Below are 21,082 nucleotides of genomic sequence, written 5' to 3'. Positions count from 1 at the left end.
TCGGCCATGTTTAACACACTAACTCAAACACTAAGATCAATACCAGAACAGCTAAATTAACCTCACATAAGAGAAGAATAAAAATCATAACATACTTACTTAGTTGTGCACATTTACACATAAATTATTTTCAGAATGCTGCTCTAAACTCCAGCACAGTTGTTGATGTCAATGTGTTATACTGCAGTAAGCACAAGAAGATCAAAAGTTAGAGAAAATACTCATTGTGCTTCTTAGATTCATGCTTCCTCTTTTTCTCGCTCCTCCGTCCACCAACCTATAACCCAGAAAACTTAAACTCAGCCATGAAAGACATTTCAAAAGTCTAATGGACCCCTTAAAAGTTTGTAAACATTGCAACGTCTCTGGGTGGGCGGGGCTTAGCTGGAGGCAAAAAGAGGCACGGATGCAAGCATAATCTAGCACGTTTTAGGAGGGATTTAATATAATGACGAGTGGATAACATTACAGAAGCCTACTATTTAGATAAGCCTGGTGTAGTTCTTGTATCTTGTTCTCATTGCAAACATTTTTACCAGGTTTTGGATATTTCCTAGACAACATATGAATTACTTTCAGGTGGTTTGGGGAATTTTGTCAAAGCTTATTGTCTAATGTACCAGAGTAAGCTATTACGTGGCTATTATACACATTTTGTCAGGACGTTCTTGCAACCCGGTGGCAACTTGTCTTTGACCCCGGTACTGGGTCGCGACCCGGTGGTTGAGGACCACTGCTCTAGCTGCCATAAAACGGAGCTTTGATGTACAGAATCTGTCAAAATGTATACAACAACCACCATGAACGCTCTTTCAAGATGAACACGACGCCGCTTTCAGTACGAAACCACTAGCAATGGTCCGACTAGCACACACTTTTATCATTTCTTACCACAATGATCCTATTAATGTTTACTTAACCAAAGTTTAGCACGTTTGTAACATTTTAACATTCGTAAACTTTTGGACAGAAACTACAAACTTACCCACATTTGTCATTTGTAACTGTTTGGACAGACAGAGTTACCAACGTTAGTGAATGTTTCCATTGCATCGTGGTGGATTAAGAAAATTATACTTTCAGTGTTACTAGTAGTGTTTTGTAGAAGACACAACAATATAAATGTTATGCACCAAAATTCAGGATTTTATTAAAGGAAATAAAAGAAATGACTTAGGAAAAACCCAGATGCACTGAATGTCTCACCCTGACATCCCCAATTTCTGGGGACGTAAATAAAATAAAGTCTCATTACACAATAATACCAATGCTTAGCTATTTCACGTGCACACGCAAAACTAAACTTTAGATTTTTTTACTCCAATGTCACCTTAGGGTCTCTGTATAAACCAAACAGTGAACTAAAAATAAAAAAAATATATTAAAAAATTACAACAACTGGGTATTATAAGATCTATATTGTTCATTACATTGAAGGTCAGTATTTATTATTTCAACCCATATTCATGAAATGCGTATAAATAGCACACAGTTGAAAAGTCGATCAATGCATATGCCAAATTCCAATTTTGCATTTACATTTAGTCAATTAGCAGACGTTTTTGTCCAGAGCGGCTTACAAATGAGGTAAACAATAGAAGCAATTATAGCAACACAAGAAGAGCAATACATAGGTGCACTAGAAATAGTCTCATCAAGTCCAACACAGTATACATAGCCAAGTGTTGGTTATTATTATTATTTTTAAGAATGTACAGATAAAGAAAAAGGAAATTGGAGAACGATAGTAAGTCCTATATTAGGAAGTGAGGTAATGGCGGAAGAGATGGGTTTTAGCCGATTCTTAAGAGTCAGCAGATCGTGTCGCGATCGGCAGATGATTCCACAGTTGTGGAACAGCTCCTGAGAACGTACCCGATAATGTTTTTCCCTTTATGAGATGGCACCACAAGCCGTCACTCGGTGACAGAGCGCAGGGATTGAGAGGGTACAAAAGGCTGTATAAGCAAGTAAAGGTAAGGGGGTGCTGAGTCTGCTGACCCAGTGGTGGTTTTAAAGGCCAGGAGCAGAGCTTTAAATTTGATGTGAGCTGCTATAGGAAGGCAGTGTAACTTGAAAAAGAGAGGAGTGACGTGCACCCTCTTTGGCTCATAGAAGACCACTCTTGCTGCTGCATTCTGAATCATCTGTAGGGGTTTGGTTGTGCAGGCTGAAGGTCCAGCCAGTAGCTCACTGCAGTAGTCCAGCCTGTACAGGACAAGAGCTTGGACTACCTTCGTAGCATGCTCATTTTGAAAAGGTCAGGCGGATTTTTGGGCAGTGCTGGCAACATGCTCAGTGAAGCCATGTTTTCGAATGACAGAACCCAGGGATGTCATGTATATCGAAAAGAGCAGTGGTCCAAGCACGGAGCCTTGTGGCACCCCGGTATTGAGACGTTGGGGTTCGGAGACATCACCTCTCCAGGATACCCTAAATTACCTACCTGTGAGATAAGACTTGAACCATAGAAGTGCTGTGTCGGAGACACCCTTGGCCTCGACAGGAGGATGTGGTGATATTTCTTCTTCTTTACAACAAACAGGTTTGGGATTAATGATACAACATGGCAACATAGCAATAACAAATTTGTGCAATGATTGCAATAGTCTGCTAACTAAACATTACAGTGGCGTACTGTACATCTTCTTTTTCTGTGGTGTTTGTGAGGTCTGAAGAATTCTGCTTTGTTTTTGAATTTATAAAATTAATGCTGCTATAATGAATATCCTCATATTTGCAATCTTCTTTCTGTGTGTGTTCAGACGGCGCTGCATCAATGTGCACTGAGTCATACTGAAGATAAAATAATGTTCAGTTAAGATTACAAACAAGAAACATTTTAAAATATATGTGTGACAAATCAAATCTTTTATCAGACATTATCACCTGTGCCTCCTCCTTGACATCCTTGTGATTTCTAGACAAGATACAGCTTCTCATCCTTATAAAGAAACAGATCAAATTATGCATCAGTTTTAAAAAGTTAACATGGTCAGTGTCATGAATCACAATTCTTAATTTGATGTCATATTTTTTCTTTGTCTAAAAACTTTCAGAGCACACATTTAAATTAAACAACAAAATCCCAAAGTGGTCTCAGACTTTAGGATCCCACTGTATTGAAACACATTTGAAATAAAGGTTTTACTGACCTGTACCATCCTATCAGGACTCCTATGAGTGCAAGAGTCAGAAACACAGACAATATGATTGATGTGTTTAGTAACCATGTATCTTTCTTTGGGTCTGTAGAGGACACTGAATCTAACCAGTTCAGAAAAAAATAAGATCAATTTATTACAGACAAACTGCAGCAAATATTCAACATTAAAGTCAGATGTATGATGAGATGTTGTGTTACCTCTTACAGTACATGAATACTCTTGTAGCTCCTCACTGTTGATTGAGTTCAGGTACAGCTTGTTTAATAATCTCAATCCATCTGTTACCTGTTGTCCATTCTTATACCAGATGTAAGTATGTTTGTAATCAAGACTGCATTCAGTTGAACAGCTTAATATCACTTTTTCTCCATCTATCACAGGGTTTGGGCTGCTTATCACCTGTGTACCTGAGATATCATAAAACAGAATTCACATGAAATACTTTTCAGAATTAGGCTTGAAATAGTTTGTTGATTAACTCAACTGGTGAACAATATGGCATGAGAAAGCCAAGAATATGGATTTGATTCCTGAAATACAAAACATTTTGAATAGAAATGCAAAGATTTAATACTTTTCTAAAAATAGAAATAAAGAAATAAAGCTGCTAAAAGGAGTGTCATCAATCAACTGGGCAAAATGTTCTAGCGTATGTAGAGAAAAATAGACTGCTTGTTCAACAGAGACCAACCACAGGTTTTGTTTAATTGTATGTGATGTTTAATAGATAAATAATAAATAAGTGTACATTAAATTATTTTCTCATTTAATCTTAGGAGAAGAACTAGCAACTAGCAAAAAAGCATCCTATGCAGAAAATAAAACACAAAATATGCTGCTCTTCTTAGTTATTTATTCCACAAACATTCAGTGTAAACTTCATGGGAAGAAGAGCAGATAAAATTAAACATGTAGCGCAAATGATTGACAATATTGGGCTTCTCAGTTTTATAATGTGATGTTACTGTTTCTAGAACACTAAAAAAACTTACTTAAATATATATACTTATCAGCTGTCTGGACACCAAATCAGTAGCATAAATATATTCATTATAAACCTGATCAGTGAATAAAACTTTACAGAGAATTTATGAGCAGTTACCTGTAACAGTAAGAAGGACTCCAGGATAACCAGAAAATTCTTTTGATGTGTTAGTGATGATCCTGATTTGATAATCACCAGTGTCTTTCGTGTTGACGTCTTTGATTCTCAGTGTGTTTCCAACAAACTCCACACGACCAGCAAACCGATTATCCTCACGTAGATCCTGAATGTTCCCTGAATGCCAGTATGTTTCCTCTACTGTATATCCAGTGGGATGTGAGTATGAAGAGTGAATATCTACTGTTGATCCCACTAAAGCACAAACTCTTGTAGAGGTGTAAGACACACCCCAACAGCTACTGTTAGAAAGACCTGAAAGAGTCAAAATATCCTGCTGTAAAATAACAATCAATTTAAAATATCTGTATAAATAAACTCATATATAAGATTGTACACATTTTGCTCTTTCATTTTAAAGTCTTTATAAAATCAAAATTTAACCTTTTCCTTTTAGTATAAATATGTTAGGCTTAAGGATACAGTATATATAAGCTGTTATGCTTTGCATATATAAGCATTCAATATTAAAAAAAAATCATGTGCACAAAAAGCAGTTTAGATTTTCTTTGACGTCACCCTACCAGTGGCAGCCGGTGACTGTTTTTTTTGAGGGCGCACGACGCGTAGCTCATGAAAACATGTATTAAACCCATCATGTGTGGCTCATCATTTCAAAATACATGTCTGCTGCAAACACTTTAAAGGGGTTTATGATAAAACAGATGCTTGTGTGCCAGATAATCAGAGTTTAGTGTTAGGTTAGTGACTTGAGAGGTTTTTTTATGCAAGCGTCTCTTTATCATAAACCCTTTTGATGCGTCTGCAGCAGGCATCTATTTTGACATAATGATGCTCATAGGTTCACATGACTCAACGGACACATATTTTGAATTCACGCCTCTCAGAAGAGAAGTCACTGCCGCCACCACACCCTACACTTAGCTTACCATCAAATTTCCTGTCCAATCAAATGCTCTCTAGGTGCTAAAGTGTCCCACCCCCTACATTGCACTTAACCTCCGCCTAAAAATAACGAGTGCCTGAAATGAGACACTTGTTAATATATTTACTACTTCTTTGGCACATAGGGCACTATGTATGGGATACGAAACGATTCAGATGTACTCGACTTCGCATTGTGCCACATTACCACCTTGGGTGTGCATTATTTTCTAATAATTCAACAGCCTGTCATCAATTATTCCTTATATAACAGTTTTATATTATATCAAAGTCAGGACTCTATTAGGGTGTTTTCACACATCATTTTTCAGTTAGTGCAGTTCATGTTCACATATGTTGTTTTTACTGTCCTTGAAAAGCCGCACCGTGCACCACGTGACAACGGTCAGCACTGTCAATGGTCTCTGACAGCTCTTAACATGTCATGACCACCCCCCACGTTTCCAACAACCAGCCTGACAGGAAGAGTGAAGCTAGCAAGATATGGAGAAAAATGATGCACGTCTTTGCAAAGTTTTTTGTTTTAACGCGAAATTGTGCAACTGATCTACTAAAGCTCTTCTCACTAAACCGTTTGCTAAAAATCCCGTTATGTCACTATTTGTGTGTGTGGAGGACAGTAGTGCGTACCAGAGTGAGGCTGTTGTGTTTATACTGACCCAAACAAACCATACTCGGCCCATCATTGGGCTGACCTAAACAGTGCATGTGTAAAAGCACCCTTAGATTTTATTTTAATAAAACTGTGACGCTCGCAAGTTGTCAAATGCGGCTTTGCTGGACTGTGCTGTAAATTAAAAAGTCAAAGTCAAACTTACACACAGAAGAGGATTGAATGTATTTGACAGCCTCAGAGCAGGAAAAGCTGTCAGTGTTTCCTCTTGATGGCACAGATATGTTTGTGCTGTTTTTAAAATATTGTCCATTCTTGTACCAGCGGTAATTCTTTTCAGATGTGAGATTGCAGGAAGAATCACAGCTCAGATTTACTCGTCCACCTGTAGATTCAGGATTCATCCTCACCTGTTGAACTAAATAAACAAAACCTTACAATACATGACAAGTATAAAAGAGTTGAACTGGACTGATGAGAATGTAAATGTACCTGTGACTGTTAGATTGACTGTGACTGAACTGAGATGTTTAACTCCATCCTTCATAATGATCATGAGCTGATATTCTCCATTGTCTCTCTCTATCAGATCTGATATTGTGAGTCGTGAGTAGTCTTCAGTGATCTCCTGTTTCACTCGTCCTGAGTAATCTGAATCCAAAGTCAAATCTTCAGGTTCATCTTTGTTTCTCCAGTTTGTTTTCTGTTTTTGGCTGAACCAGAATCCAGTTTTGATGTTGATGTTTGAGTAAGAGCACCTCAGTGTCACCTGTGCCCCTCTCACAGCACAAATATTCTGTTCATCACAGGTCACAGTAAAGCTGTTCAATGTTAGAGACCCTGAACAAGAAAAAGGCATAATACTGATATTTGTACTGTAACATACTGTACTGTAAAGGTAACTTTTTTTAAAGTAAAGCAAAATCAAGGTTTTAATCTTAATCCAACCAACTTAAACATCTCAAATTTAATTATTTTAACAGTTATAAATATTTAGATATACAAATTATTTAAGAAAATAATTACATATGTCAATGTTATTATTATTAACAACAATAATAATATTAGTGCTATCAGTGTTTTAGAGAAACAATATTACTGCACATTCAATACACTACAGCAATTAGTGTGAAAGCATGCGCTTTGGTTTGTCTAGTGTTTTCCCTTTCCCACTCTCCTAATTTATTATCCCATTATTATTTCATGATCATCGCCTGTTCCCCTCTTGATTTGCTGCATTATTGAATGCACTTGCATTTGCTGTCGTGTGTTGGTTTGTTTTGTGTTACATTGTGAGTTTTTGAGATCCTGTTACTTTGTCAAGTCATTGTTCCTGTCTAGGTTACTGTCTCTGCAGTTGCCATTCCCTAGCATTCAGACAAAACACCAGAAATCAACAGGCTATAATGATGCTCATTAAAGATAATGTTAAATATTTTTAGTAGAATATATCTGAACATTGGTATATCACTAATACGGATCATTTATACGCATGGGCGGCGGAAGCAAATGAAAAGTGGGTGGGTCCCCACAACAGAGAAGCGTTTAACTTTAACGTTACCTAAGAAGAAGAACAATGGAAGACGAAATGGACGAGGATATATTCCAGAAAGTGAGTCATTTATCCTCATTTATATTTGCTATCATGTAATATGCTTATGGCTTGTGCAGTTCAGCCTAAATAAGCGACCTCAGCAAACTGCACGCTTCGGATTGAAAAACTTTCGCATTGACGCATGAACTCATGTAATGTAATGCCGTACAGTGTTAAACAAAGTTATTCACTTTCGTATCGTTCATGGCAACTTTCAGTAAGGCTGAACTTCAGGATCTTTTTGTCATGGGCTTGCCAGAGCTTTTGTACTAGACTCAGGTCTGAGTGTATCTGGCAAGACCATGACAGTACTATGTTCTGTGTGGGAGCATGTGGAGGCCTATGGTTAACGCATGCACCCAAACTAGAACCCAGCGAAGATGTTTGCCGGTAGCCGCCTGGCGATACGGGGTAGGGGTTCACGTCCCGCATACGAATTCTATGACCCACTCGTACGCGGACCCGAAGTTTATGCCAAGCGGCGACCAACCGGACCTGCTGGATCCCGCCAGACTCAGGCCAGCTTGAGGGGCATTAGGACTGGGGCTACCCGGCTGGAGAGGTCGACTCCCGTCTTCCCGGTGCTGGAGACTACTCCCGGGGCCAGTCTCGGTCCTGCACTCCCTGCGTCCAGACGGAGGAGTAAGAGGACGAAGAGGGCCTCGGAACCGGCGCAGCCGGAGACTCGTTACCCGCCGGCGCAGCCGGAGACATGTCACCAACCGGCGCAGCCGGAGACTCGTCACCCGCCGGCGCAGCCGGAGACTCGTCACACGCCGGCGCAGCCGGAGAGACGTCACCCGCCGGTGCAACCGGAGAGACGTCACCCGCCGGTGCAGCCGGGGACTCTTCACCCGCCGGTGCAGCCGGAGACTCGTCACCCGCCGGTGCAGCCGGGGACACGTCACACGCCGGTGCAGCCGGGGACACGTCACACGCCGGTGCAGCCGGGGACACGTCACACGCCGGTGCAGCCGGGGACACGTCACACGCCGGTGCAGCCGGAGACACGTCACACGCCGGTGCAGCCGGAGACACGTCACACGCCGTGCAGCCGGAGACACGTCACACGCCGGTGCAGCCGGAGACACGTCACACGCCGGTGCAGCCGGAGACACGTCACACGCCGTTGCAGCCGGAGACACGTCACACGCCGGTGCAGCCGGAGACACGTCACACGCCGGTGCAGCCGGAGACACGTCACACGACGGTGCAGCCGGAGACACGTCACACGACGGTGCAGCCGGAGACACGTGACACGCCGGTGCAGCCGGAGACACGTCAGCCGCCGGCGCAGCCACCGGAGACACGTCACACGACGGTGCAGCCGGAGACACGTGACACGCCGGTGCAGCCGGAGACACGTCACCCGCCGGCGCAGCCACCTGCGCAGACGCATGCGCAGTCACACGCGCAACCAGGACTACGTCACCCCTCGGCATCTCAGCCTTTGAACTTTGGGACTCGGTTTATGCACCCTGGACATTTTGTTCCCCCTGTTTTTGCCCCTCCACCCCTTCATCATGTATTGTTTTTGTTAAATCACCCCAATCCGTTTGTCACATATGTTTGTTTACCCTTGTTGTTCGTGGTAATGTTGTCGTGGTTGTCTTCTGTTGTGCAGTCTTTCGTTCCTTGTGTTTAATGTTTTGTTTGTTTTTGTTTGTGACGTCTGGTATCCGTCTTTGAAGATGGGGGTACTGTCATGGGCTTGCCAGAGCTTTTGTACTAGACTCAGGTCTGAGTGTATCTGGCAAGACCATGACAGTACTATGTTCTGTGTGGGAGCATGTGGAGGCATATGGTTGTGTGGCTTCCACATGTTCACAGTGTTTTGTGGCTGTCATGGTCTTGCCTGACATTGGTTATGATCCAGGTTGGATGTTAGAGGGCAAGACCATGGCAGCATTGTGTTTACGTGGGAACACGTGTGTTTCACATCATGTCTGTGTGACACGTGTTCCCAGTGTTTTGTGGCTGTCATGGTCTTGCCTGACCCTGGTTATTATCCAGGTGGGATGTTAGAGGGCAAGACTATGGCAGCATTGTGTTTATGTGGGAACACGTGTGTTTTCACATCATGTATGTGTGACACGTGTTCCCAGTGTCTTGTCACTTTTACCCTACTCCCTTACGTACTCGTGTCTTAAGTGATTAATTATGTTCACCTGTTCCCCATTGATGTGCTGTCTATATAATGCCCTCGTGTTCTCTGTGTGGTGTGCGTGCGTTGTTTGGAATACTCTGTAGAAGTGTTTGATGTCAAGATCTGTTCCTGTTTCCCAGTTTTGAGTTTGTGTTCATCACAGTGTTTGGTTTACTTTCTGTTTTACCCCCACGTGGGTGTTTCTGTTCTTATTTGTAAATAAATTCATAGTTATATTTTTGTACATCTTTGCGTTTGGGTTCGTCTTTTAGTTTTCCAGTATTCGGTGTAATCCCACCGTGACACTTTTAAGTGTGTGCTGTAATATGATTCCATATATTGTTTACATGCAAATCATTGCACTTTACACGCGACACCGTTTTTATGAGCGCCGCATTGTTTACGCAGAGACGGGAGTACTCGCTCACATGGACGCCATATGCGATGTGTTTTAAAAGTTCATACGCGCTTACAGAAACACATTAAAACATCGTTAAAAACAAAAGACGATCAGTTGATGGGCATCTGAAAACAGTCATCTGAAAACAGCTTTTTATAAAACTAATCACTGCAGATGTTTATCTGAGATGTTCTGAATTTAGTGTATCTACATTGTAGAAATGAGGGATGAGCCCATGGTGAATTCAAACCAGCCGTATTTATTATGTAAACATGTAGCGTATATTCAGCTTACAGCATACACAGCCACAGGCAACAAAACCGAAACTTAAACTCTTTAACCCGGCAGGCGAATATATAACAGCGCCAACCGGACTCCTGCGCATGCGCACTTTCACTAGTACGGTGTCTCTCAGTGTCCATACAGTGCGCAAATGCAATCATTCACAAGAATGATCTACATCCTTCTTCTTTAGATTGTGCTTCCTACGGCAAAACTGAATAAAAGGTTAGGTATTAACTTAAAACACTATAACAGTTAAATTTTCCATATTGGGAAATTTGTACTTGTAACATTCAAAACATCTTAACATTCTTTTGTGAAATAAGTGCATTAAGTGGCATCTGAAGACATTTTCACTGGAACAAAATTATTATTATTTTTAATAACATAGAGCTTCATGATATGCACTATAATCAGAGCTATAGAGTCCCATAGAGTCTATTGCAAAATAACAAAAAATATTTCTTTTTGTTTTTAAATGTCCTTGGTTTGCAGTCCATAACAGTGAGATGCTCATAGCTTATTCTTTGGATTAGGCCTACAGACGCGACCCGAGCGTGTCACATATAGTGTGTTACCTGGTGTTACCTTCGTTGGAGACTGAACAGCAGGCCTCTGCTGATTGCTGGTAGGCTGAGGTGTTACCTGGGTCTCTCGAGGTATGTGTGGTGTTTGTGGTGTGTGTGGGGGACTGACTGGTGTAGCCGGATTGGCGTATTGACAATCAAAGTCTGCTGGGTCGACCTGTAGTGGTGGTGGCTCGGCGACTGGGAGAATGTGGCGGCGATTTCTCCTGTAGGTTCCTCCGTTAGACTCGATGATGTATGAGCGTGGTTCCTCGCACACTTCCTTCACAGTGCCCAAGTGGTCGTGTCCCTTGATGGTCTGCATCCTTACGACTTGTCCTTCTTCAAGTGGCTGTAGTGGGCGGCTTGATGCATCATAGTACCGCTTTTGAATGAGTCTTTTATTTTGAAGTTGGGCAGTGACCCGCTTTGTGTTTTTCGGGGCTGGCTCCAGCAGTTTGGTGCTGATAGGAAAAGTCGAGCGTGTCTGTCGTGACATCAGACGTTCTGCAGGCGAGCCCAATGCTTGGTCGCGGGGAATGTTCCTGATGTTCAGCAGGTTAAGATACACATCAGTCCCATCTCTGTGAGATTTTTCCATCAGTAGTTTGGCACTACGGACTGCTCTTTCTGCCAGTCCGTTTGACTGTGGATATCCCGGGCTGCTGGTGACGTGAATGAAGTCCCACTGCTTGGCAAAATCCTTGAAGCGTTGGCTTGTGTATTGCCTGGCATTATCACTGATGAGGGTGTGAGGTGTTCCATGGACAGAAAAATGCCTTTTCAGCTTCGTGATCACAGCTGCTGAAGTTGTGTCGCGGAGAAGGTCAATTTCATACCACCCTGAGTATGAGTCCACCAGCACGTGGTACTGTTGTCCGTGCCACTCAAACATATCAGTAGCCACCGTAGACCATGGCAAGGCTGGAACTGGATGTGGCTGTAAAGGTTCCTTTTGCTGGTGTGGTCTGGTGCTATTGCAGACGGAGCATGATATCAGTTCTTCTGCAATGTCCTTGTTCATTGACGGCCAAAAGACTCCTGGCCCTACGTCTGGTTGCCTCTAAGCCTGGGTGACCTCTGTGTACAATATTGCTGTATTCCCGGTGCAGGGAGTGCGGAATTACTGCTTTGTGGCCCTTGATTACTATTCCATCTTCCACCACCAGCTCATCTCTGTAAGGGAAGAATGAACGAATGGATGGGTGGACGCTGCGTTCTTTGTCAGGCCATCCACGTTGAATAACTGTGCTGAGAGCTTGTAGCACCTGATCCTGTGCTGTGTGTGTCTGGAGTTCTTCTAGTCTGTTAGTTGAGATGTAGCTGATGGACATCACGTCAAATGTACTGTTTGCAGCTGGGCTTTGTGAAACAGGTTTGTTTGGAGCTCGTGATAGGGTATCGGCTAAGTACATGTGCTTACCCTTCTTGTAGACCAGCGTGATGTCATAAGCTTGTAATTGTAGTAACATCCTTTGCAGTTGGGCAGGAGCAGTGTGAATGGGCTTTTTTAGGATCGTTACGAGGGGTTGGTGGTCAGTTTCAATGACTGTGGGCTTCCCATACACGTAATCCCTGAATTTGGTGCACGCAAACACCACTGCCAATAGCTCCTTTTCGATTTGGGCGTAACAGGTTTCCGTGTCGGTGAGCGTGCGAGATGCGTAGGCGACTGGTCTCTCCTCCTGTAGACATGCAGCACCAAGTCCATAACATGACGCATCACAGGTCAGTGTAACTGGTTTCCTTACATCATAGTAAGATAAGACTGGAGGGCTGGATAGGCATGATTTGAGACGATCGAGCGCCTGCTGATGCTGTGGAAGCCAGCACCACGCAGTGTCTTTGTGTGTGAGCTGTCTCAGGAATCTGTAGCGCCCGAACGGTGTACTGAAAGTGGTGAGCATTGATGACTTATCATCGAGAGGTATCTGCCAGAATGAGCTCTTTGCGTCTAATACAGAAAACACCGTTGCACCTGACATCTGGGTGGCAACTTCCTCAACGCTACGCATTGGATAGTGGGGTCTCTTCAGAGCAGTGTTCAGGTCCTTTGGATTAATACACAGTCTGATTTCTTGTTTGTCTTTCTTGTGTGTTGCTACCATAGACGAGACCCAGTCTGTAGGTTCTGAAACTGTAGTTATGACACCGTTATTCTGCATGTTGTCGAGCTCGGCTTTGACACGTGTCTGCATTGCCACCGGAATACGATGTGCTGGACAAACTACTGGTTGTACAGTTGGATCCAGTGTCATAGAGTATGTGATAGGAAGTTTCCCTAGCTCGTCACTGAACACATCTTTGTATTGTGCGAGTATCTGTTGGGTGAAATCGTCATCGTTCTCAGTGCTAACATGATGAACGTGGGGGCTCATTGTGACAATACCCATGCGCACACATGCACGAAATCCCAGCAGTGGCACTACGCCTCGGTCCACGAGAAAAAAAGGTAGTGTGTGTTGCTCTCCATCTAAACAGCAAGGCAGTGTGACTATACCAGTAGTTTCTATTTTGCTGCCTCCATAAGCCACTAGGTTGGTGTCTTTGCTGCATTTTACTGGTCGCTCGCCGTCAGCAAGCTGTTGGAAGGCATCTTTTGACATCACGTTGCACTTAGCACCTGTATCTACTTTAATTTCAAAGGGCTTGTTATGTATGTGCAGTGTAACAAATCCTTCATCTGTTCTTTCTGTTTGAGGAGTGACGCAAACACCACTGCCAATAGCTCCTTTTCGATTTGGGCGTAACAGGTTTCCGTGTCGGTGAGCGTGCGAGATGCGTAGGCGACTGGTCTCTCCTCCTGTAGACATGCAGCACCAAGTCCATAACATGACGCATCACAGGTCAGTGTAACTGGTTTCCTTACATCATAGTAAGATAAGACTGGAGGGCTGGATAGGCATGATTTGAGACGATCGAGCGCCTGCTGATGCTGTGGAAGCCAGCACCACGCAGTGTCTTTGTGTGTGAGCTGTCTCAGGAATCTGTAGCGCCCGAACGGTGTACTGAAAGTGGTGAGCATTGATGACTTATCATCGAGAGGTATCTGCCAGAATGAGCTCTTTGCGTCTAATACAGAAAACACCGTTGCACCTGACATCTGGGTGGCAACTTCCTCAACGCTACGCATTGGATAGTGGGGTCTCTTCAGAGCAGTGTTCAGGTCCTTTGGATTAATACACAGTCTGATTTCTTGTTTGTCTTTCTTGTGTGTTGCTACCATAGACGAGACCCAGTCTGTAGGTTCTGAAACTGTAGTTATGACACCGTTATTCTGCATGTTGTCGAGCTCGGCTTTGACACGTGTCTGCATTGCCACCGGAATACGATGTGCTGGACGAACTACTGGTTGTACAGTTGGATCCAGTGTCATAGAGTATGTGATAGGAAGTTTCCCTAGCTCGTCACTGAACACATCTTTGTATTGTGCGAGTATCTGTTGGGTGAAATCGTCATCGTTCTCAGTGCTAACATGATGAACGTGGGGGCTCATTGTGACAATACCCATGCGCACACATGCACGAAATCCCAGTAGTGGCACTACGTCTCGGTCCACGAGAAAAAAAGGTAGTGTGTGTTGCTCTCCATCTAAACAGCAAGGCAGTGTGACTATACCAGTAGTTTCTATTTTGCTGCCTCCATAAGCCACTAGGTTGGTGTCTTTGCTGCATTTTACTGGTCGCTCGCCGTCAGCAAGTTGTTGGAAGGCATCTTTTGACATCACGTTGCACTTAGCACCTGTATCTACTTTCATTTCAAAGGGCTTGTTATGTATGTGCAGTGTAACAAATCCTTCATCTGTTCTTTCTGTTTGAGGAGTGATGGTGTTCACACACTTGTCATTGAGTTCAACACCGTCCACATAAAAAGTGTCATCACAGACGCTGTTGTCTGTCTTTTCCAGTTCCAACTGGTGAACAGATTTTCTATAGTCTTTGTGCCTTGCATAGCTTTTCTTTTCATAGCCTTGGCGGTGTGACATGGACTTACAGCATTTTTTGTAATGATTGAATTTTTTACAGTTATGGCATTGCTGGCCAAAAGCAGGACACTTGTCTCTCTGTGCAGTATGGCTACCTCCACAATTGCTGCAATTTGTAATGCATTTTGCCTCTTGTTTGCCTGCTTGAGGTTTATATCTTGACCTTTGGTGCCACCCACTGGAATTTGGCTGAATTGCGTCGACAGTGGTTGCTGTTTGGGGCATGGCTAGCGTTCTATTACTTTCTTCAGTCATCTCGTATATGCGGCAGATTGTGATAGCTTTTGTGAGAGTTAATTCGCTGTCACGTAGCAAAGCCTTTCTTATGCTGTCATTTCTGATGCCACATACTATTCTGTCACATATCAGTTCATCGGTAAGGTTTCCAAAGTGACAACCGTTAGCTTTGATCCTCAAGTCATTAATGTAGGATTCGATAGTTTCACCTTGCTTTTGATTTCGTGAATGAAACTTGTGTCTCTCCATAGTTTTGTTATGTTGAGGGTTACATACCTCCCGAAATTTTCGTTTCAGACACTCAGGGTCTTCTCTAGACTCTGCTTGGACGATAATGGCTCCCCCTTCACCTGGCGCTCTCACCTCCGCTGCATAAGCAAACGAACGCTCCCGTTCGATGGCCTCCGCTCCTGCGAGATTGAGGAGGATATATGCCTTTGTTTTGTCAGGCTTGTCAGAGTGCGCCGCTGCTATAAAGATGTCGTACTCCTGTTCAAAAACTCGCCAATTCTCTGCGAGGTTCCCGTCGAAAACGAGGGGGTCTGGTCTACGAAATCCATCCGCCATCACGTCTTTAATCGTAACTTTAACTTGTGTTTAACAAAACTCACAGACGATAGATTCGTTTCATCTTCTGACACCATGTAGAAATGAGTGATGAGCCCATGGTGAATTCAAACCAGCCGTATTTATTATGTAAACTTGTAGCGTATATTCAGCTTACAGCATACACAGCCACAGGCAACAAAACCGAAACCTAAACTCTTTAACCCGGCAGGCGAATATATAACAGGGCCAACCGGACTCCTGCGCATGCGCACTTTCACTAGTACGGTGTCTCTCAGTGTCCATACAGTGCGCAAACGCAATCATTCACAAGAATGATCTACATACATGATAGTTTATCTGAATGTAGTGCTATCAGTGATGTTTACCCATCAGTTATGTATATGGTATTTCTCTGGACAATTTATGCTAACAGCTGTTTATAACTCTCTTACAGGTCTGCAGTTTTTGAATAGGGTTTGTTCCCAAATAAACTGAAATTGTCCCACTGACGTTCATTTCTATTTTGATTATATTGTTAACTTAATAAACCTCAAACAAACATGTATACATTTGTCCTCACTTTCTTTAATGTAGTTCCCTCTTACATTCCTGCTTAAACTCTCATTATGCAGCTCATTATGGGAGTCTTTTGTTTCCTGAGCTGTCAATCAATCCTTCTCGCATACGGCCCCTCTAAACAAAAAGTGTCTTACAATTTCTAAATCAATATATTGTTTTATGTGAAAAAGAAGGCAGTATGATTTTCACATCATTTTAAAGAAAAAACTCTAGACTACTAGATTCTGTTTAGAAAAGTCTATGTTTATTATGGGTTTTGTGGACTTATATCAGTGACTTAAAAATTTTGCTTTTTTAAAAAACACGCATAAACATTATTTTCTCAAAAATACAAACATGTATATACATGTAGCTCATATAATATTGTAGCCCAGTCTGTGCTGAACGCAGTGTTATGAGACACTTGCCATTAATATGTTTAAAGCAACTGAAAAGAGACCAAATGTAAGAGCATGTCAGAAACTCTGCCAGTGTCCCAAAATAGTCGGACCCCAGAGGGTTAAAAATATCCGGAAAAAAAACATTTTTGAGGAAAATACATAACCTGCCATTGTTCAAAACTATCTGCTTGCCTTAGCTCGATTCAAAACGGTAAGCTTGCGTATAAACGGACTGGCATCACGTCACGTGCAAACAACAGCGCAATGTATGGAATCATATTACAGCACACACTTAAAATATCCTGTAGTGCATCCTTACTATTAAGATAACATAATAGTGAATGTAATACCGTGTCTACTGCACGACATGTAGAGAAATACACGCCACGTGAGTAACGCGTCCTCGTTTGTAAACAATACATACGCGGACGTGTGTAACTTACCCACGTGACATGAGTTGGTTAACTCATGTGCTCTATCACTTCATTTAAAAGTCTTTATTGTGTGTTTATAAGTGTTTACTGGCGGTTGTCATGACAAGATTTGTGAAGGGATGTCACACTTTGTTTTGTTTTGATATTATCTTGTTTTAGTTTATCTGTTGCTGGAGTTGCACTTAAGTTAGTTAAGAATTACAACATTTGAAAAGCATTTTAAACAACCATGATTTCTATTTTGTTTTTCATTTGTATCGTTTCCGTATTGTTGTCTGCAACTGTACATCTACTTTTATATTATTTTCTTCTATACAGTAGGAATGAGATTAAAAAGGTTCAGAAGAAAGCTTCGGTCCATCTACTTACTTCAACAACCACTAAACTGTAGTGCACTCAATAGTGTTCATACCTTGAATGTGTAACAGCAGGATCAGAGATGAGAATCTGGAGTTCATCATTTCACTCAGAAATTCACAATTATGCAAACATGCTGAAAATAACATTTAATACTAAAGCCAATATGAAAAACTTGCAACAGTCTGAGGGCGGTTTCACAATTGGTGTGATTGCCTGGTCCGAAACACGAACTTGATTGCTCCCCCCTGCCCCAGATGGACTGTGTTCACATATTATTTTTGTATCCGAACCGCGGTATGCTTGCATCGTCAAGCTGCAGTCGGCGCATACTCATGTTGCTTGGCAACCGCTGTAATAATAATAATAATAATAATAATAATAATAATACATTTTATTTAAAGCGCCTTTCAGAGCACTCAAGGACACCGTACAGTAAAATGACAGTCATAAAACAACTCGACAATACAACAGAACATCAACAGTAAAACATACAATATTTAAAACTGATCAGAAAAAGCTAATTTAAATAGGTATGTTTTAAGACATGATTTAAAAGTAACCAGACAATCACTTTCTTTTAGGGATTTTGGAAGAGAATTCCAGAGATGAGGGGCAGCACAGCTGAACGCCCTGGACCCCATATTGACTAAGTGAACGGAAGGTACTAGAAGGGAGACATAATTGGAAGATCGAAGTGTACGCTTCGGGGTGTAGATGTGAAGCAGTTCAGAGAGATATAAGGGTGCTAGATTATGAAGAGCTTTGAAAGTGTGAAGCAGAATCTTATACTCTTATACCTGATATTTAACGGGAAGCCAATGTAAGTGATAGAGAACGGGAGATATATGCTCAATGAAAGAGGTTCTAGTAATTATACGGGCAGCTGAGTTCTGGACCAGTTGAAGTTTGTGAAGGAGTTTGTGAGGTAAGCCAAATAGAAGAGAATTACAGTAATCAATGCGTGAAGTGACTAAAGCGTGAACAAGAATGGCTGTTGAATTCGGGCTGAGAAATGGACGAAGACGGCTGATGTTCCGTAGGTGAAAGTATCCAGGGCGAGTTATATTATTTACATGTTTTTCAAAAAACAAAGTGCTATCGAGGACCACACCCAGACTCTTAACCTGAGAGGATGGAGATATTGTAGAGTTGTCAATGGAAATTGTGAAACTATTAGATTTTGACAAACTGGAATTTGTGCCAACAAGAAGAACCTCTGTTTTATCAGTATTTAATTTGAGAAAATTGTGTGAAAACCAGGATTTAATCTCTTCTAGACAATCTGAGAGAGAGGTTGACAGAAGAGTAGAATTTGGTTTGGATGATAAGTAGAGCTGGGTGTCATCCGCATAGCAATGAAAACTAATGCCATATTTCCCGAAGATGTTACCAAGGGGTAGTAAGTAAATGATAAACAAAAGAGGGCCCAGAACAGAGCCTTGAGGGACACCAGCAGTGACAGATGACAAGTATGACCAGAAATTTTGGAGCTGAACAAATTGAGTGCGTCCGGAAAGATAGGATCTGAACCAGCTAAGAGGAATGCCAGTGATACCTATTGAAAGTAATTTATCTAAGAGAACATGATGGTAAATTGTATCAAAGGCTGCACTTAGATCGAGTAAAATGAGTAATGTTAAGAGTCCAGAATCAGCTGCCATCAGTAGGTCATTAACGAGTTTTACCATGGCGGTCTCTGTACTATGCAATGGTCGAAAACCAGACTGGAAATTTGCGAACAGACTATTTTTTAAGAGGTGGGCATGTACCTGAGATGCAACAAACTTTTCCAAGATTTTTGAAAGGAAAGGTAGATTGGAGATTGGGCGAAAATTTGAAAAATTATTAGGGTCAGCACCCGGTTTCTTGAGTCTTGGAGTTATAACAGCAAGAAGGTGCCAAATGCATAGAATTGCTTGCATGACTTTTGTTCTTATTTTTTTAAACCTTTGGTTTTGTGTTAAAAAAATAATACAGAAACACACTTGTGTCTGTCTAACGCAAATATACTAAAGTTGTTTAGAAAACAACAGGTTGTCCTGTTTTTCCCCGAAGTCAACTTTTGCGGAGGCATTCAGAAATCATCTATCGCTTGTCGTCAAGGTAAGTGCACGCACACAAACACACACACACACACACACACACACACACACACACACGTTTGTTTTGGTATCTTAGTGGGGACATGCCATATGCTTAATGGTTGTTTACTGTACAAACTGTATATTCTATCCCCCTTAGATTACCCCTAAACCTACCAATCACAGAAAACATCCCCACAACGTAATATAAACCTGAACACACACGCACACACACACACACTCAGTCTCTCGGAAGACATCGTTCACATCATCCAAACGTCCCAAACTCTGAAGTCAATCAAACCCGGGTGTGCACCAAAAGTGCTAATGTGAAACCGCCCTTAAACTATAAGTGCAGTCTAACACAAAACGAAGGAATCAATTTCTTTATTAGTAAATGGTCAGTAAAAGAAGCTAAACTCTTTGAAAATATTAAATACAATTTCAGTGTCAAAATAAATATTTTGCAAGACTTTGTGATTTTTTTTAATCCTCTGAAATTTTTTTGACCATGTTTAACACACTGACTCATTAACACTAAAATCAATGCCAGAACAGCTAAATTAACCTTACGTAAGAGAAGAACAAAAATCATAACATACTTACTTAGTTGTGCACATTTAAATGTTAATTATTTTCATGTTGCTGCTCCAAACTCCAGCACAGTTGTTGATGTCAATGTGTTTTACAGCTGCCAGTAACACAAGAAGATCAAGAGGAAGAGGAAATACTCTGGGTGATTCTCAGATTAAAGCCGCCCTTTTTTTCTCGCTCTTCCGTCCACAAACCCACAACCCAGAAAACTCAAACTCAGTCATGAAGGACATTTCAAAAGTTTAATAGCAGAGTGAGAAGCTGAGGATGGAGGAGTGAGGAGGTTTTCAGAGGAGTTGTGAGAGAGGATACACAGGTGTGTCATACGTGAACGTGTTGTGTCGACAAAACCTGACGCACATAAATTCTCCTCTCTTTTCACATCATCACATCATTCTGTCTTAATGTGATTTTAATTATTGAAGTTAAATTATAATTTCAGTAAAACACAACTGTTATGACCACAAACCTGCTTTTTTAAACTTAAAATATTAAATATTCTCACATTACATATTGTTGTGGAGTTGACTGACTTTAAGTGGCAGTGGTGGTTTGTGAAGTTCTCACTTTAAGTCTAAGTTCTGTCCTGTGAAAAAATACAATAGCCCTTGCTAGCTCTTTTCACAGGACACAGTGTTAAACTGAGTCTAAAACTGAAGAAGCATTTTTTTCCAGTAAATTGTCAGACTAGCAGACTAGAAGTTCTGGTTGTTCTGTTGTTGTGGCAGTAAACACCCCCCCCCCAAATGGTCTCTTTAGCATGTCGAATTCAAAAATTCTTATATGCTGAAGGGAGTATACATTTTTCATATAAAAGTGCTTTGTTTTGTTTTGCACATAAAATAAATATCAATAACAAAAAAGAGATTATTCATGCACACAATCAAAGAAAGTGCTGTGAATGCACTTATTTTGTAGAGGACCAAAGATAAAAGATGGTGTATCATTTGTGGCTATCTGTGCTATCTGAGGTAGTTCACGCTCAAGTTTCACGTAAATTAACAAAAGACCATTTCTTACTTTATTATTCATTCAACGATTATGTGA

The 21,082-nt window shown here is 41.6% G+C and overlaps 1 protein-coding gene across 4 annotated transcripts in view; it reads right to left on the bottom strand.

The window, feature by feature from the left end:
- The window catches only part of LOC129453456 (sialoadhesin-like), a 33,660-nt gene that overhangs the window by 967 nt on the left and 11,611 nt on the right, over window positions 1-21,082 (bottom strand). Inside the window, exons 1-9 of one of the 4 annotated variants that reach the window (XM_073862014.1) lie at window positions 20,048-20,265; window positions 17,413-17,465; window positions 6,341-6,688; window positions 6,054-6,266; window positions 4,270-4,584; window positions 3,365-3,574; window positions 3,156-3,267; window positions 2,890-2,944; window positions 100-2,796 (exon numbers count right to left, since the gene is read on the bottom strand). In XM_073862014.1, the coding sequence (XP_073718115.1) occupies window positions 2,614-2,796; window positions 2,890-2,944; window positions 3,156-3,267; window positions 3,365-3,574; window positions 4,270-4,584; window positions 6,054-6,266; window positions 6,341-6,688; window positions 17,413-17,465; window positions 20,048-20,061 (1,503 nt within the window). In that variant the 5' untranslated portion in view covers window positions 20,062-20,265 and the 3' untranslated portion in view covers window positions 100-2,613. Of the gene's footprint in view, window positions 1-99; window positions 2,797-2,889; window positions 2,945-3,155; window positions 3,268-3,364; window positions 3,575-4,269; window positions 4,585-6,053; window positions 6,267-6,340; window positions 6,689-17,412; window positions 17,466-20,047; window positions 20,266-21,082 lie in introns of those variants that run through there. The other 3 variants (XM_073862016.1, XM_073862017.1, XM_073862015.1) reach the window with 3 other exon arrangements.

This window comes from Misgurnus anguillicaudatus, chromosome 23 (genome assembly GCF_027580225.2).
Source record: "Misgurnus anguillicaudatus chromosome 23, ASM2758022v2, whole genome shotgun sequence".
NCBI classification, from domain to species: domain Eukaryota; kingdom Metazoa; phylum Chordata; class Actinopteri; order Cypriniformes; family Cobitidae; genus Misgurnus; species Misgurnus anguillicaudatus.
Note: the sequence above shows the minus strand (reverse complement) of the source record. Positions and strands in the feature narration are given on the sequence as shown.